At 59.1% G+C, this 13,779-nt stretch overlaps 3 protein-coding genes across 3 annotated transcripts; all 3 read right to left on the reverse strand.

Annotated features, from left to right (window-relative positions):
• Positions 1-41: 41 nt before the first annotated feature.
• Positions 42-1,613, reverse strand: LSCM1_01117 (uncharacterized protein; the record flags this gene model as incomplete). Its single annotated transcript, XM_067318743.1, has 1 exon — positions 42-1,613. The coding sequence occupies one exon, from the start codon at positions 1,611-1,613 to the stop codon at positions 42-44; it is 1,572 nt and encodes a 523-aa protein (XP_067174848.1).
• A 2,654-nt stretch (positions 1,614-4,267) lies between these two features.
• Positions 4,268-7,834, reverse strand: LSCM1_01118 (uncharacterized protein; the record flags this gene model as incomplete). The annotated part of the gene is made up of 1 exon (XM_067318744.1): positions 4,268-7,834. One exon carries the CDS (start codon positions 7,832-7,834, stop codon positions 4,268-4,270), a length of 3,567 nt encoding a protein of 1,188 aa, XP_067174849.1.
• Positions 7,835-10,000: 2,166 nt separating this feature from the next.
• On the reverse strand, positions 10,001-11,893 carry LSCM1_01119 (uncharacterized protein; the record flags this gene model as incomplete). Its single annotated transcript, XM_067318745.1, has 1 exon — positions 10,001-11,893. One exon carries the CDS (start codon positions 11,891-11,893, stop codon positions 10,001-10,003), a length of 1,893 nt encoding a protein of 630 aa, XP_067174850.1.
• Positions 11,894-13,779: the final 1,886 nt, after the last annotated feature.

Genomic DNA, 13,779 nt, shown 5'->3' on the forward strand with positions numbered 1-13,779 from the left:
CAAACGCCACCTCTTCCAGCGCTTCTCGTCGGCCATGCACGTCACATCGGTATCGACACACGCCGCAGCGCATTACCGTCGTGGTAAAGCGATGCAGCATCTATTATAGGCGATAGGAGCGCCAGCAGCCGCTGGCGCTCTTCAAAAGGGACGAAGGCGATAACGTAAGCCGCTCGGCGTTCCTCAGGCGCTCTGTGGGGCTGAGCGTAATACTCCATGGAGAGCCGTATCATTTCCTCCAACGCCAGTCGCCGCCGCTCGTTCAGCACCCACACGTCTGGTGGCAGTAGCAGTGAGTCCCGAGAAGGGTACGGCTCCAAGCTGATCATTTGGGGCTTGACCGCAACGTACTCAGAGGGAAGCATGAAGCGGCTCACCTCCGTGATGCCGCGCAGGAACACGAGAATGTCGCCGAGGCTCTTTGCGGTCGTAAACGCTCGCTCCGTCGAGAACATGTTGTTGACGAGGTGCATGACGCCCACTCGGTGCGGCTCCACGTAGACGGCGCGCAGCCCGATGAGCCCAAGCCGGAGAAGGAGGTCTGTGTCTTCGTGATAGGCAGGGAAGCAGTTCTCGTCGAAGAAGCCGACCGTTTCCATGGCGAGTCGGCTCAGCCCCCAAACGGCAGTCTGCTGCTGCTGGTCCAGGTAGTAGTAGCCATCCACATCCCTGAACACTTGCTCCCGCTGGGCCTGATCCATGTACCGCACCCGGTCGGGCAGGGATGGAGAGGAAACCAGCAGGTGCTGGTCATCCGTCGAGCGGAGAGGGACCCCGCGGAACGCTTCTGGCGTGTACTCGTTCGGCTCCGACGCCACCTCGCTCTTAAACTGCTCCAGCAGCGCGTGCCCACCCAATGCCCCGGCATGGATGCGCGGCAGCGAAGTCTCCAGTAGCCCTGGCGAGAAGCGGACATCGGTGTTCGACATGAAGAAGAACGGCACCTCGTCGAACGAGAAGGTCATGGCGTCACGCATAGCTAAATTGAGAGCACCGGCGTAGCCGCGATTGCGCGGGAAGTGGCGAATTTCCAGGCGGGAGGTGAAGGAGAAGATCTGCCTTGTGGCACCGAGGAACTCAGACATGCTGCCGATGTCCCAATTTTGCACAATCATGAGGTGCTTGAAGGGAATGCTCACGTTGCACACGAACGCCTTCAGCTCCCGTATCTCGAAGGTCACAGGGATCACCATGTAAGGAAAGAACACCTCATCATCGGCGATGGGCAGCTCCTCCTCTTCGCGGTGGCGGACGCGGAGGCGCTCGCCCAGGCAGTCGATGAACTGCCCAAACGTGATGAACGTCTCATTCGGGCGTGGGGGCAGCGGATCCAGACGATCCAGATGCGCAAACGCCGCGAGCGGCGGGCTGGGGAGGGCGCTTTGGGCCGATATCGACCCGCTCGTGCTGTGGCGGTCCGAGTCGTTGCGCGGCGCACCCATCACCCTCGCTGTCGTGGCGTCATGGACGGCCCATCCCGACACGCTCAGGAGATAAGTCGCTATCAGAGTGAGGACGACCACACTCGCCACACCGCAGGCGACTGCACCGCGCTGCTGCCTCCGCGACTTCCAAAACCGTCGGGCCCTTATCACCTTCTCGGACACAGACATGCAGGACGAGAAAAGACGAGCGGTGTCTGCGGCGCATGAAGAGCGTACACGCAAGCGTCACGGCGCAGTGAGGACACACAGGGATAGAGGGAGACAGAGAAAAAGGCAGTGCGGCGGACGAATGTGAAGCAGGAGGGCGCGTGACCGGAGAGCGGTGGGGTCCGTGCCGTGGCGGGGGAGGCCGAGACGGATTACGCACACACGCTTCCGAATGCAAGCAGTTCTTTTTTTTTTCGCCGTCCCCGCCCCGTCCTACCGAAGATGCCACCACCGAGCCGCTCCCAGAGGGCAGGCCGCTGGCTCTTGGCATCCCCCCACCGCGGTGAGGTGGCAGGCATCAGAGCGTTACAGTAAGGCGTGGAAGCAGGGGAAGAGTGACGGAGCGTCTGAAGGCGAGGCCGAGCCACGATTAGGATAGCGGTGGTGCAAATTTGCGTCTGTGTGTGTGTGTGTGTATATGCGCGTGCTTGTCGGCGGCTACGGGTCCCTGTACACACTGCGGCGGGGTGGACGATGTATCTTCAAACTGAGGAGCGTCAGAAAAGTGCAAAATATTGAATGCGACCCATGGACTCGGCAATGGGGAGGCACCACAGTTCTCTGATATGATCCAAAGGCAACGCCAACGGAAAGGGGTCGGAAACGAGTGCATACAGCCAGCTGCACACAGGAAGAAGAGGCTGTTCAGCGTAGCGCAAAGTCGCCGAGAGGAAAGCTAAGGAAAGCAATAGTGGACATCAGGAAGGAGCAGAGAGAGAAACGCACATGTGAGCGGCAAAAAAAAAGCTTCGATTTCACTGCAGTAAATGCCCCAAGGAAGTTATTCTGCTAGCCTCTTTTTTTGCCGTGTCTCTTTCGCTGCTGCATTGTTCCCCCCACCTTTCAGCTCTTTTCACTGGAAGAGACTGAAGAGACATTTTTTCTCCGCTTCGGCAGGGCCACTTTGTGCCGTGCTACGGTTGAGCTCAGCGCTATCCGCAAGCACCGCACCGCTCCAGCCGGGCTGCCAGCGTCTCTTGCGATGCATCGCTCTGGCTTTCTCACTGCCAGAAGTAGCTCGGCGTGGCCGTGGGGGGGCAGTCGTGCTGCCTTGCCTCGCCGCCGCGTGGGCACTGGGCCCCTCTCACCGCGCACACCACCAGGCGGAGGTGCTCCACTGCTTGAAGAAGAGTGAAAGTGGAGGTGAAAGGTCGAAGAGAGCAGCCGGCTCGGGGCAAAAAATGGCAATGGACAAAAGAAAGGAAAGGGAGGCTAAACGGCATCGTCAATATTAGCATTCGGCATATGATGTATAAATATGGAGAGGGCGAGTGAGGGGGAGGGGGGAGGAGAGCGAGCGGGTGAGCGCGTCAATGAATCCGCCATGTGCTTCACCTCCCGGATGATGTTTTACTCAGGTAAGTTATCGCGCTGGGGCAAAGCACCGGGGGGAGGGGGAGGGGGAGAAGGAGGGCGGCGGCGCTTCTACCCGAGATAAGGATTTAAGCGAGAGGGCCGAAACACGACAACGAAGCGGAGAAAAACAGTCATCTGTTAGTGAATACGGTGCAGGTCGGTGGTGCGCTGGCGAGTAGGCGCAGAGCTAAGGACGGATGCGCTGTAGTGCGCGCACTCAGGGGGTGGGGGGCGTGGAAGACCAGCTTAGAGGGCGGAGAACACCGTTTTGAACACCTGCACTCAAATCTACTTGAAGAAAAGATAGTGCAAAAGGGCATACGCGCGTACCCGAGGGAGGCCATGCGGATAGGTGGAGCACAGGGCGAGGGCGAGAGCGGGGCAGCGCTCAGGACGCTGCTACGACGTTTTAGAAGTTGTTGTATCGTTTTCATTGAATCTTCCAACGAAGGTCGAATGCTCTCGTTTCTCTTCTTCCGTTCTTTGGAGGCACAGCAAAGAGTTCCACAGGCCAGTGTACGGGCCGCACCTTCTGCACACAAGCACACACTTGCTAAGCAGCATGGAATGCACGCACCTAGGTACATACACCTAGAGAGGGAGGTAGACACCGCACAAGCCGGAGAAAGCGCCTACTCATTCGGACAAACGCGAAAAAGGGGGCCGAACAACTGAAGAAAAAAGAAAAGGAAAGCAATGCGCACTTCTTGCTGAAAAGGAAATGGTGAGAGCGGAAGTGAGAGAGTGGAGGAGGAGGGGCATTGAGAAGGGAAGGTGGGTGAAGAGACAAGACAAAGCAACGCAGCTTTTCCCACTTACGGGCGGCGTAGAGGGACCAGAAAAAAAAAGAAGACGAGAGCAGTTCACCAATCGACGAAAGCCACAGAAGACGGCGCCAGCACACCATAAAGGGGCGGCCTCTCCTGTTGCCACACCTCTCCCATCTTTCTGAGGCTTCGATTCTTTCCAAATCTCGCCCAAGGAGTACGAGCACTTGGCGCGAACTTGATGCTGTTCAATAGGCACACACATCCACCTCCCCCCTCAAAGGTGTGCGAACGTTCCTTCAGCCTTTCCCGTGTTTTCTTCTCACATCCTGTCCCCCCCTCCGTCTCAGCCTTCCGCCTGTGCTTTTGTGTTTCGATGGAGGTTCGAACGGGCACTTTTCCAGGAGAGAGTTGGAGAGGGAGGCGCGCCGGCCTCACTGGTGCCGCCCCCCTCCTCCTCCTCTTTACTCCTTCCCAGCATGGCGTCCTTCCTCACAGCTTAGAGCGCACGTTGTCAAGCATAGCACCGATGCTCATCATGAGCAGTTTGGTTTCATTCGCGAACATCTCCATTGACAACGTGAAAGAGTGCAGACCCTCCACATCCTCCGACGTCAGCGGAAATTGAAAGGTTTCGGGGAGATGCACCGGGGTTGCTGGGTGACTGCTCTCCTCAATCACATCTCTTGTGCCCGCCCTGCGAAGGTACGGCATTACAGACACGTTGCGCTCCGAGGCGAGCACATGAAAGCTGTAGCCCTGACCTGTCGGCGACGCTACAGGGGTGAGGGGCGTAAAACGGTGAAGGATATCATCGTACGTTGCTGCCCGCTGCATGCCATGCCGACGCGTCAAGGTCGAGGAAGGGCGCGTGCTATGCCGTGACATGTGGCCGAGCGAAGGTGAGTGAGGGAGCTCTGGAGAGTGCCGCTGCAAGAGTGGCTGCAGCGGACCGCCACTGTATGTGCTCACGGTTGCAGTCAGTTGCCTGGACCTCAGTCCTCGCTCCTCCAAGTCGGGGAGGTCTGGCTGCCAATGTGTGCTGGAATCCTCGATTTTACAGCCACTGTCGCCCGCGGCGTCGCCAGAATGATTCGCTCCGCTGTAATTGTGTACGGACTGGTTGATGAGCATGAGCATAATCTGACTCTTGCGGCAGTGCAGCGCGTTCGAAGCTTCGATTAGATCAAAGACAGCCTTCATGATGTCACCCTCCAGGTTGATGGCCGGCTCGCGGATCATGTAGCACATGAGGTCTACAAACCGCTGAAAGGCGCCGGCGACATCGTGAGCAACAGGCTGCAGGTTGCGCAGCATGTGGCGCGTGCCCTCTGTGTACGTGCGCTGACTGCGAATGACGTTCCAGCTCATCCACATCGTCTGGAGCAGCATTGTCATGCGATACATGTGCTGGTACGTTCGCTCGCACGACTTGATTGGATAGTCGACTTCGACAAGCGTCCGTTCGTCCCACGCAAACTTCATCATGTCCTTTGTGCCCTTGAGACGACGCCTGAGGTCGTCTAGCTGCGTATCAATCTGAAGCATAGGGGTATCCGCCTTGGACAAGAGGTGCAGAGAGCGGTTCGTGAGCGAGTTGCGCGGCTGCATCGAGTCGTCCTTTCCGCTCGCCTTCGGTGACCGCATCTCATCATCAGTTTGGTCGCTTACCAAGCGGGAGTAGTTGCTTGCGGTCGGGTCGTTCACCAGCGGCACACTGAAGAGATCCATCATCCTCGACACCACCGAGCCCATGCAGCGCAGTACGTTGCTGCGCTTCGCCCGCAAGATAAGGCCAGGAGACAGCGGTAGTATCAGTATGCTCACGAGGAGGTAGATGAAAATGCCGAATGTGTTTTGGTTCATCCGTGCCACCGTGTCCTGAATCGTCGTCTCCGCAATGGAAAGCAGCGGAATGAGGACGAACATGCCGTACACTGTCATGATGCCGTACTCCTTGTCGAAGCGCAGAAACGTGCCAAGGAACATCAGGGTACACAGAGAGGCCACACGCTGCACCGGGGTTTTGGAATAGGTGCCGGCAAAGAAGCCTAGCACCGTACCCAGCAAGCAGCCAGTCAGGCGCACAATCGATTCCTGCACCGCCTCGACCGGGTTCGAGCCGGAGACGAATGCGATAATGTTCGGACCAGAGAAGGACGCCTTGTCGATCTTAATCAGGTAAGAGAAGCCGACCGTCAAGATCATCGCCCCGCTCACCTTGGCGGCCTCGATGACGCGCTGAATTTCTCGGCGGTTCCACTCCGTGAAGAGCTTCTTGAGGAAGGTCACGTTTTCCATCGCCGGCTCACTCACAGCTTTCATCCAGATCTGCTTGATGGTGCCGGCTAAACTTGTGCGGTGCGCCTTCACCTTTGTCTGGAAGATGTCGATGGTGTTGCGCACGCAGACGACCGTGAAGAGGTAGAAAGTCATGAGCGGAACGAACTCTTCCAAGACGCCGGAAGTGTACTCGTAGAAGATCATGCGACGCGCCAGCTTGTACGCGTCCTGCAAGTCGTCTGTGCGGTCGGCAAACGACTCAAAGCGCTCCCGCAGGCCTAGCAGAGCCTTGCGCGTCTTGACGCGGGCAAGCAAATCCAAGAGTTCGTCGAAAACCTCAGCCACGGCGTTGAGGTGGGGGTTCAGTAGCTCGCCGAACGCTTTGGAGCGGTCGGAGTCGTCGATCGCGCTGGGCTTCGCCTCAACCATGTCCAACACACGCGTCATGCTGCTGAGGTTGATACGCAAGCGCTCAAAGAGGGCAAACTTGAGCGCGCGAATCTCACGCACTTCAGCAGACTCAAAGAGGAACTCATAAAACGAGAAGCTCTGGTAGTGCTCAAACAGCGGTAGCAACTCGTCGAGAGATTCGGTCATGATGCGCACCTTTGACATTGCCATGTTACGCTCCACATTGGACGGGCTCCAGAAGGAGTAGACGAGGCCGCGGTACGCCGTCGCGGTATTGTGGGCAATGTCCTGCAAGAGCCGCTGCGCCTCGCGTTTGCAAAAGAGGGGGTAGGGGAAAAAGGCAGCGACCACGCAGAGTCCCATGCCAATGCACCAGTCCACCATGACACGGCACGGAAAGATAGCGCCGTGGTTCTTGTTGACAAGGAGTCCGATGCTGCAGCTGTTGAAGAGAAGCAGGCAGATCCGGCGCACCATGCCCTCGGTGAAAGCAGCCATGATGAACAGCATTGCCGTGTAATAGATGCACCAACCAGTTATGTGGTGGCCAAGGTTCAGCGCACCAGCTATCACGGACAGCGGCAGCCAAACGCAGCCGGCGCGAACCCACATAAAAATGTACGCGACCGCCTCGCCAGACGTCCGCTTCGCCGCCAGCACACCTGACCCGAAGACCATGAAGGGGGACACAAACGGGCTTCCGGGTAGCTCCGCTGCTATCAGTGCGCCGGGCAAGAGTACGGCAAGGACTGTGAAGCGGGTGGCAAACTCGACTTGGCGCCAAAACTGAGGTGAGCGCAGGGAGTCGAAAAAGGTGCAATTCACGCGCCGCGCGGATGGGCGCAGGTTCCATGGCACACTCACGTCGCCGTGGCCGCCACCACCGCCCTCTGGGTAGCGAGCACTGTAACGGGGAATACCACAGCTGTCCAGCGAGACGTCATCGTCCTCGACAGAGGAGCCATCGCCGCCGACCTTCTTGGCCTTTCGGTAGCTAGGCGTATCGCCGCCTTTCGCGCTGTTCAACTTGTTCGCTATGGCGTCCGCTTCATGCTGCTCGGGCGAAGGTGTTTTGTGCAACGCAAAAGACTTCGATCGGGGGCCACTCGGCGCCAGCGTGATAAATGTGGCAGGCGTTGCGGGTTCTGGAACAGCAAGTTCCGGCGGTGGAGGCGGAAACGTGCTCTTCTGCACCACCGTCGTTGCGTTTGAAGACGTCAAAGGGTCCTTGGTACTTAAACTGTTGCTGGCTGCTGCAGCATGATCCATAGGCGCCTCTGCCTCCACCATGAGAGATTGGTCCACAAAAACGTCCTCTGGTGGTGTGAAGATCAGCTCATCACCAAACAAAAGAGCCGGCTCCATAGATGCCGGACGAATGTTTCCGCTTCTAACGATTACTTGACGAGTTTTTGGCCTTTTTGCTTTCCCTTATTCTCGGTTGGCGGAGAGGTCTACTGCCTCTGATCGTGATCCTTTTCGAGAGCGGCTTCGGCGTGCGTACACAGGCAGCCACCTCAGACCACAGCACTTCACCTCTCAGCACCGCTTCACACATATACAAACAAAACGACGCGAACAGTGAAGACACACCTCGTCCTGCACGGAGTGAGTATCTGCCGTGCGAGAGAAAGAGAAAACACGAGAGAGACGGAGAGGAGAGAGAGAGATGTTTATATCCAACCTTCGGTGAGCGCGCTCTCGATCATACAGCGTACGAGCTCAGCGCTATCGGCGAGCCCCCCTCCTCCCCACTCCACCGGGGATACCTTGCCTCGCCACTGCGTGGGCACGGGGGCCCTTGTCCCCCCCTGCATACCAGGCGGAGGTGTCCTCGTCAGCACATGCACGCAAAGACTTTTTTCTGTTTCTCTTCCGTTCAACGCGCCATCCCCACAACGAGCACGTCCTCGAATGACCGCAGGCCACACCACAGCCGACACCGGCCATCTGCGGAAAGGCGACGAGATCCGGGTCCTCTAGGCCGGGCCGCTGGCCGGCGTGTAGGGCACAAGACACACTGCCGTGGCTGGCGCTTGCCTTCTGCACAGGTGCGCGGCCGTCGCGAGGCGGCTCGCTCGAGTGATGTGCACAGATGGCCAGCTCACATCGGAAAGCGGTAGGGCGTGGGCCCATTATCGGGCTTGTGCGGCTTCAGCAGGGACACAGTGAAGCCCCCCTCCTTCCATGCAGCAGGAGCGCGTCCAGAGGCGACGCTCTGTGCTGGGCTCCAGGGAGGGCCTGGGCGCGTGCGTGTGATCGCGAGGGCTGTTGGAAGGGTGGGTGCACGGCAGGGCCGTGTCCATCCTTCAGGGCTGCCTCTTTGGTGATCGCATGGCGGCGAGGGCGACACAACGTGCACCTGCTCGTGACTTGCCTGCGCCAGCGCCAGCTTGGAAGCCCAGGGCGGTCGATCAGCGGTCCCACCAGACAGGGCGGTCGATCAGCGGTCCCACCAGACGGGGCGGCCTCGCCTGTCGCCTCTGCTGTGCGCCACAATGCTCACCCTATTCTCAAGGGGCGCGCTGCAGTTGTGCGTCTGTGGCGGGGCCCGCCGGCAGGGAGTGGAGGAGGGGGTTGGCGGACGTGGCTGCACGGACGATCCACCACCCCTCCCTGGCGCGCGTTCGGGTGGCCGGTGCCAGCGCGGCACGCTGAAGCCCGCGCGTGGCCGCGTCTCTTTTCCCGTGGCGGGCGATGCCGCTGCGCGTGCACCGCTGGGCAACCGTGGCACGGCGCGGCTACCACCCGCTCTCGGGCAGGAACGCAATCAGGCGCCAGTCATTGCCGGCAGCACCAAACAATATCCCGCCCCAGGCCGTAACGTGGGGCCCGGTGGCACGGCGGCGTCCACTTCGCCCCGGCACGGCCGCACCGCCACTCCGTGTCCCTGATCGGGCGGTGCGAGTCAGTGCCTATTCCAAGAACGCGAGGACTGCGTGCCACGGCGCTTGGAGTCCGACTAAGATGCCCTCGTCGCTGGGCGAGCCATTCGCTCCTGAAGAAACCAAAAAGCCTTACCCTAACGCATTTTACCCTTTTCAGCACACGAGGGCGCAACCACCGAGCCGCTCATCTCTTCTCATGCCGGTGCCGACACGCGTCCCTCGCAGAAGGCAGACCTGTCACGCAGATTGGTCCAGGAGCCGGGCCAGCCAGCACTGTCTGGCGTCCACCAGCCCGTTGCCGCCCTACCGCACACAGCGCAGGGTGACGCCCCCCATCACCGCCGCGCAGCGAAAGGCACGCAGGCGGTCGCTGGCTGCCTAGATGCGCTGCATCGTCGACATGCTTGCCAGGACGCTGGGCCAGCCGCAGGCCCTTGGCATCCCCCGCCAAGGGGACGGTGGTCCATATTTCTGTGCGTGTGCTTGTCGGCGGCTACGGGGCCCTGTACACACTGCGGCGGTGTGGCCGATGTGTCCTCAAAGTGAGGAGCGTCAGAAGACAATATCTCACAGCATAGGCGCCACGTTTGCCAGCCCCCCCCCGCCACGTGTAGCTGTTGCCATCGCGACTTCGACGAGACCACTACAGTGGCAAGGGTCTGCGCTGCCTATCTCGCGACGCAGATGTCCTAGAGGGGGTAGTCATATCGCGCTCCTCGTTAGGACTGCAGGCGTGCGGCAGCGGTGGCTGGAACTCAGACAGACTCGCACTACTCGCGAAGAATGTCGGTGCGGAAAGAATCGTGCGCTGAGGAATGCAGAAGGCGCTAAGAGAAGTAGTGGAGACACTTCGGAGCACGCGGCTGGTGGAGGCAACAGAAATGGGGGTGTGGCGCCCCGAGTCCGGTTGTGAACCGCGCACAGAAAAGCCGCTCAGTGGGCCGATTCGGCGGCGCGCTGGCCCGACCTCTGAATGAAGGTCCTCACCATCGATTTGAGTCAGCTCACTATCGGAGCTTGGCAAGGACGGCGACGGGGTGCCCGTGAACGTTCGCACAGGGCGCTCGTTCATTGAGGTATTCAAACTTGGCATCTCATCCGCGTGTGGCTGCAGCTTGTCCCACTGAATATAGTGCATGAAGAGATAGCAGTAAAGTGGGAAACCAACGAAGCTGAGGCCAACGCATGGCCCAAGCCACAACGCGTTGACACCCATGGATGTTTTGAAAAACACGACCACGCCTAGTGGCACACCGACGATGGAGTAGACGAGAGCAATGGAGATGGCCCCCACCAACTGCAAGCCACACCCGCGCAGCACCCCCATCATGCAGCTCTGAATGCAGTCAAAGAGGTGGTAAACCACATAGTACTTGAGCATGTCGCGGAAAAGCAGGTGCACATGCGAGTTGTCCGTAAAGAGAGCTGGAATCCAGCGCCGCAGCAGCAGCGTTATGGAAAGGTTCACCAGGACGAACGTCAATGTGAGCCCCAGGCACGCTTGTGCGCACCGCCGAGCCAATAGCGGCTTTCGTTGACCAAGAGCGTTGCCGACAAGTACCGCTGCCTCGATGAAGACACCGGAGGTCATGCCCCACAGAATAGTGGAGTACTGGTGGAGAATGCTAAAGGCGTCAAGCTCATTGATTGGGGCGTAGCCGGCGATAATGATATTGATCTCCTGCGACATCCACTCGCTCAGCATCATCGCCATGGATGGAACGGCAAGCTTCAGCAGCGGGCCCCAGCCCTTCAGCGCCGCTGACTCCCACCCGCCCCACGTCTTCTTGTACTTCCCTGTCACGAAGAGGTAGATGAAGAGGGAGGCTGGCATGCAGGTCATGAGGAGCGACCATGCTACCGCCGCGCCAGGGAATTGTAACGTTTTGATGCATACCCACAGCACGAACGGGAAGGAGCCGGCGCCGGCAATGAGGTTGACGGAGAGCTGTGCGTTTAGATGCTGGCAGGCAAAATAGCGCCGCATTACCTCCAGCAACATGAGCGAGTAGACACCGAAGAGGGAGATGCGGCAAAACTGGCCGGTGAAGTGTGCTACGTGCCCGTTTTGCCCGATGAAGATCAGTAGCGAGTCCGAGAAGGCCAACACAGGCCCTACAAAGGTGGCGACAATGAGGAGAATGAGCGCCATGCGTTGAACATAAACACCGTAAAGCTTACTTGTCGGATCACGGCCGTACGATTGGGATAGGACGGTCTCCAGAGCGCCACAGAGGCCGGTCGATAAAGAGTAGGCGGTCGCGTTCAGCAGGCTGTTCGCCAGCACCGTCGCGCCAAGCTGCTTGTCCCCGACCATTTTCCCCACCATGGCCACCAGCAGCAAATTGATGGAGTTTTGCGCCACCGCCGCCAGGCCGAGCGGGATGCTCCGTTTGAGCACCTCAGCCAACAGCATGGCTATGGGCGTATTTTCATCTATGTGGCAGCAGCTCTGCAGCGGTGGGGCGTGCTCGGCCGACGTGGCCGCGGACGAGAGGTCATGGTGGAGCGCCGTTGGTGACTCAGGCCTCATCATCGTTTCCGTTACCGCCGTGTTTATCTGGTGCCTACGAAAAAAAATCTCGAGAGAGGAGGGCGGCACCCTTTTGTTCTGTTCCCTATCTCCTATGACGCTCCGCAGCACCGCTGCTCACCTTCCGCGCCGCCACCTGAAGTGAGAGAAAATTCTCGGCTCGACAGAGTTTTTTCTCTTTCTCGTGTGAGACACAGGAGAACGAGGCAACGCCGACTCGACGGCAACTGTGTATGTGCGTGGGCGCACGCGTGCGTTACCGCTCCTACGAGGCTGAGGACTTTAGCCGTGGTGCCCGTTGCAGCCTCTCTAAGTTTTCTTCTTTCGGCGTCTTACCGCCCTTCAACACCCACCACTGCGACCAATTCCTCCCTCCCGATCGACGTGCTCTTGCGCCTCGGTGTACGGGAAGGCAACAGGAGAGGTGAGGACGCACACCTGCACGGAGAGTAAGAAGGAGAAAAGGGAGGAGGGAGGCACATAAAGCGATACAATACGAGGCAGAGGGGCGCGGGCGCGAAACGTGAGAGAAGCGAAGATGCGACTGGAAGAGGGGGAGAAGGCAGCGGTGGGTGAGGGGGGAGGGGAAATAAGAAATACTGATAGCAGAAAGCGATGGCAAGATGCGCTCAAAAGTGCAAGCGCAAGAGGAAAGCCCCCAAGGAGTGAGCCCCCACACACAGCACTAACAAAAAAGAAGGTGACTGGCACACCTTTTCCTGAGTGGACGCCCGCGTGTGCGCGCCGGTGAGCCTGTGCTTGTGTCTATACTTGTATGCTCGGGAGGGGGAAGGGGTGAAGCGAGGTGGAAGCGGTTGTCTGAGCACTCTCGTAGCAGGGAGAGCGAGGAGATGGCGAAGGGGAGTTCGTGGGATCGGTAGGCAGGAGGGGGAAGGTGGCAGTGATAGGGAGAATAAGAAGGAAATGAGGGGGAGCTGAATCCTCGAGTGGACGGAGAGGATGTGTACGAAGCGCACGTACCTTCAAGCGGGGAGGCAGAGCGAAGGGCACGGTGATGTGATCTCACCGATTTCAGCCCTCAATCGGCATCGTCCGTGCATGCGATCTCTTCATTGCTTTGTCAGCGCATGTTGAGCGCGTCTCCGCTTCTTCTTTCGCCCCGCAAAGCCCTTCGCCTCCGCTTAAGGGACAGCACTTCTTATCCTTCTTGGACAGACGCAGCTGCGAGAGTGCAGGAACCGATGCGAGAAGGGCGCGAGTGGAGGAGGGGCCATCGGCGCTCTTGCGCACACGACAGCATTCGCTCATGCAGCTGGCATAGGAGGCGTGTGCCTGAGTTCAACCATCGATGGAGCCGCAAACGCACCGGTGCGATCAAACAGATGCTCTACGCGGCTGCAAGCCACAGAACGGGGAGGAGAGCAGTAAGAAGCGAGTACTCACGCCTAATCGAGTGGAAGACGTACGTCTGCGTAGGTGTACGTGTGAAATAAAAAGGACGTCAAAGAAGGGCGACTGCACAATGAGGGCAAAGAAAATGGAAGCAGCGGTGCGTGAGGGACGTGGGCGGCTATCGAGAGTACTGAGCCCGCACGCACCCCCCCCCAATGGGCCACCGGAGGGACCACCCACCTCCAAACGCGATACACGGCGGTGCCCCGAACGGGGGGAGGGAGGGAGGGAGAAGCTGCCAGTCGCAATGCGCGCACAATTTATGGAGGCATCGAAAGAACACAGCATTTTCTTGATGATGGCATGCTGTCGCCTCCACCGCACTTCACTGCATCTGCTGCACAGCACGCAGCTTTGCAAGAACGGAGGCGTGTTTGGTGGGCTGCTTTTGAAACGCCCACGTCGCACGCACTCGCTCCTGTGCGCCATACTCTGTCAGTCGTCGCTGGCCGGCAATCATTGAGGCGCGAGCTTTG

This window comes from Leishmania martiniquensis, chromosome 35 (genome assembly GCF_017916325.1).
Source record: "Leishmania martiniquensis isolate LSCM1 chromosome 35, whole genome shotgun sequence".
Taxonomy (NCBI): Eukaryota; Euglenozoa; class Kinetoplastea; order Trypanosomatida; family Trypanosomatidae; genus Leishmania; species Leishmania martiniquensis.